Consider the following 1,988-nt stretch of genomic DNA (forward strand, 5'->3'; position numbering starts at 1 on the left):
ATGTATTCTGAAGACGAAGATATATATTCTGAAGACGAAGATATATACTCTGAAGACGAAGACAACTATGACACTGACCGCGAATTCGACACCAGCGACTTTGCAGCGGATGCCATCTTCCAGAAAAGTTACAGAGTCTTGTCGGAGGCTGACGTCCGAGAGCTCCTAGACAATGTAGTTGGACATGTTTCCTCTGCTCTTTGTATTTCCCTAGACGAAGCAATCAAAGTGCTTTACCACTATAACTGGAAGGACTCGTTGCTGCTCGATGAGTGGTTCTCCAATGAAGAACGGGTTCGACAGAATGTCGGCTTGCCAACCAACCATGCCCTGTTCAGCTGTTCAGGACAATTGACTGCTTGTGGGATTTGCTTCGACTCGTTTCCTCTTGATAATCACCACTTTTATCCCACAGTGTGTGGGCATATCTATTGTGTAACATGTTGGAAAAATTACCTTAGTATATCGATAAAAGACGGCCCTGGATGTTTGTCATTGAGATGCCCTGATCCTGCGTGCCATGCTGCTGTTGTCGGTCAGGACATGGTCGATAAACTTGCATCAGATGACGAGAGAAAAAAACATGCGCATTATTTATTTCGGTCATATGTCGAAGAAAACAAGAAGATGAAGTGGTGTCCAGGTCCCGGATGTGAGAATGCCGTGGAATTCGAGATTGGAAGCGAGGGCATTTATAATGTTACCTGCCTTTGTTCACATGCTTTCTGTTGGAACTGTATCGAGGAGGACCACCGGCCCGTGGATTGTGACACAGTGGCAAACTGGACCCTGAAGAACACGTCGCAATATGAAAATACAAACTGGATTGTTTCCAACTCAAAGCCGTGTCCAAAGTGCAAGCGCCCGATCCAGAAGAACCAAGGTTGTATGCATATGACATGCAGCAAGCCCTGCCTCTATGAATTCTGCTGGCTATGCCTTGAACCATGGTCGAACCACAGTAAAAAAACCGGCGGCTACTATCGATGTAATATATACAAGGCTGCAAAACGACGTGGCAAGTATGATGAAGAAGAAGAAGAAAGAAAAATGGCGGAAAATAATTTAAAGAAATACATACATTATTATGAAAGATGGGTAAGTAACCATAATTCAAGACAAAGGGCTATTGACGATTTGCGCAAGACGAAAACTGATTTAAATAAGCTTAGTGACAAGTTTAAAGTTACCGATATTGAACTCGTGTTTATGATAAAAGCTTGGGAACAAATTATAGAGTGCAGGCGAGTTTTAAAGTGGACTTATGCATATGGCTTTTATTTACATGAGGATTTAGTTGGCAAAAAAACCTTGTTCGAGTACTTACAAGGTCAAGCCGAGGCTTGTCTTGAGAGGCTTCATCAATGTGTAGAACAGGAGCTATCGGTTTTCCAAGTTTTCCTTAAGGACGACACAGAAGTAGAAAACCAGGACGAAGAAGATTCCAAAACATTGTGTAAGGGAGATCGAAAGGTAGAGTCAGACAAGAAAGAGAAGCTAGAAGCGGAACTTAGAGCATTACGACTCAAGCTGACTGATCTAACTACTGTGACACGGTCATATTTTGACAATTTGGTTAGGGCACTGGTGAATGATTTGTCGGAAGTTAAATCAACATGTAAGAAGAAGTACTTGAAGCAGACAAACGAAAAACGACATAAGGAGAGGTATTTCAATAGAATCGTTAGATCACAAAGGTAATACTCCATCAATGAAAATGTAGCAACAAATGGTTTCGGATTACAATTCTGTCAACATATCTTTGAGCACCATCAATAAAATCGAATTTTTGAAAGCATACATCATGGAAATCGGAAAGGATGGTAAAAACGGAGATAGAAAGCGTAAATTTTACCGTTAACGGCACAAGGATTTGTCATATTATTTTCCCATAAAAATTAGAGCCAAGTAGTAACAACTTCGTCCCACAACCAAGATAGTTCTCGTCAACCCTCTCATAAATCATACTCTAATAGAATACCCATTTG

The 1,988-nt window shown here is 41.2% G+C and overlaps 1 protein-coding gene across 1 annotated transcript; it reads left to right on the forward strand.

Annotated features, from left to right (window-relative positions):
- Window positions 1–1,701, forward strand: LOC141587577 (putative E3 ubiquitin-protein ligase ARI5). The gene is made up of 2 exons (XM_074409052.1): window positions 1–1,395; window positions 1,462–1,701. The coding sequence occupies exons 1-2, from the start codon at window positions 1–3 to the stop codon at window positions 1,699–1,701; spliced, it is 1,635 nt and encodes a 544-aa protein (XP_074265153.1).
- Window positions 1,702–1,988: the final 287 nt, after the last annotated feature.

The sequence above is a fragment of the Silene latifolia genome, chromosome 6, assembly GCF_048544455.1.
Source record: "Silene latifolia isolate original U9 population chromosome 6, ASM4854445v1, whole genome shotgun sequence".
Taxonomy (NCBI): domain Eukaryota; kingdom Viridiplantae; phylum Streptophyta; class Magnoliopsida; order Caryophyllales; family Caryophyllaceae; genus Silene; species Silene latifolia.

Excerpts from the sequence above, each read along its gene's own strand:
- LOC141587577 (XM_074409052.1), top strand. The coding sequence starts at position 1 with ATGTATTCTGAAGACGAAGATATATATTCTGAAGACGAAGATATATAC. Across the intron at positions 1,396-1,461 it reads AGGAGCTATCGGTTTTCCAA|GGAGATCGAAAGGTAGAGTC; the intron begins GTTTTCCTTAAG and ends ACATTGTGTAAG.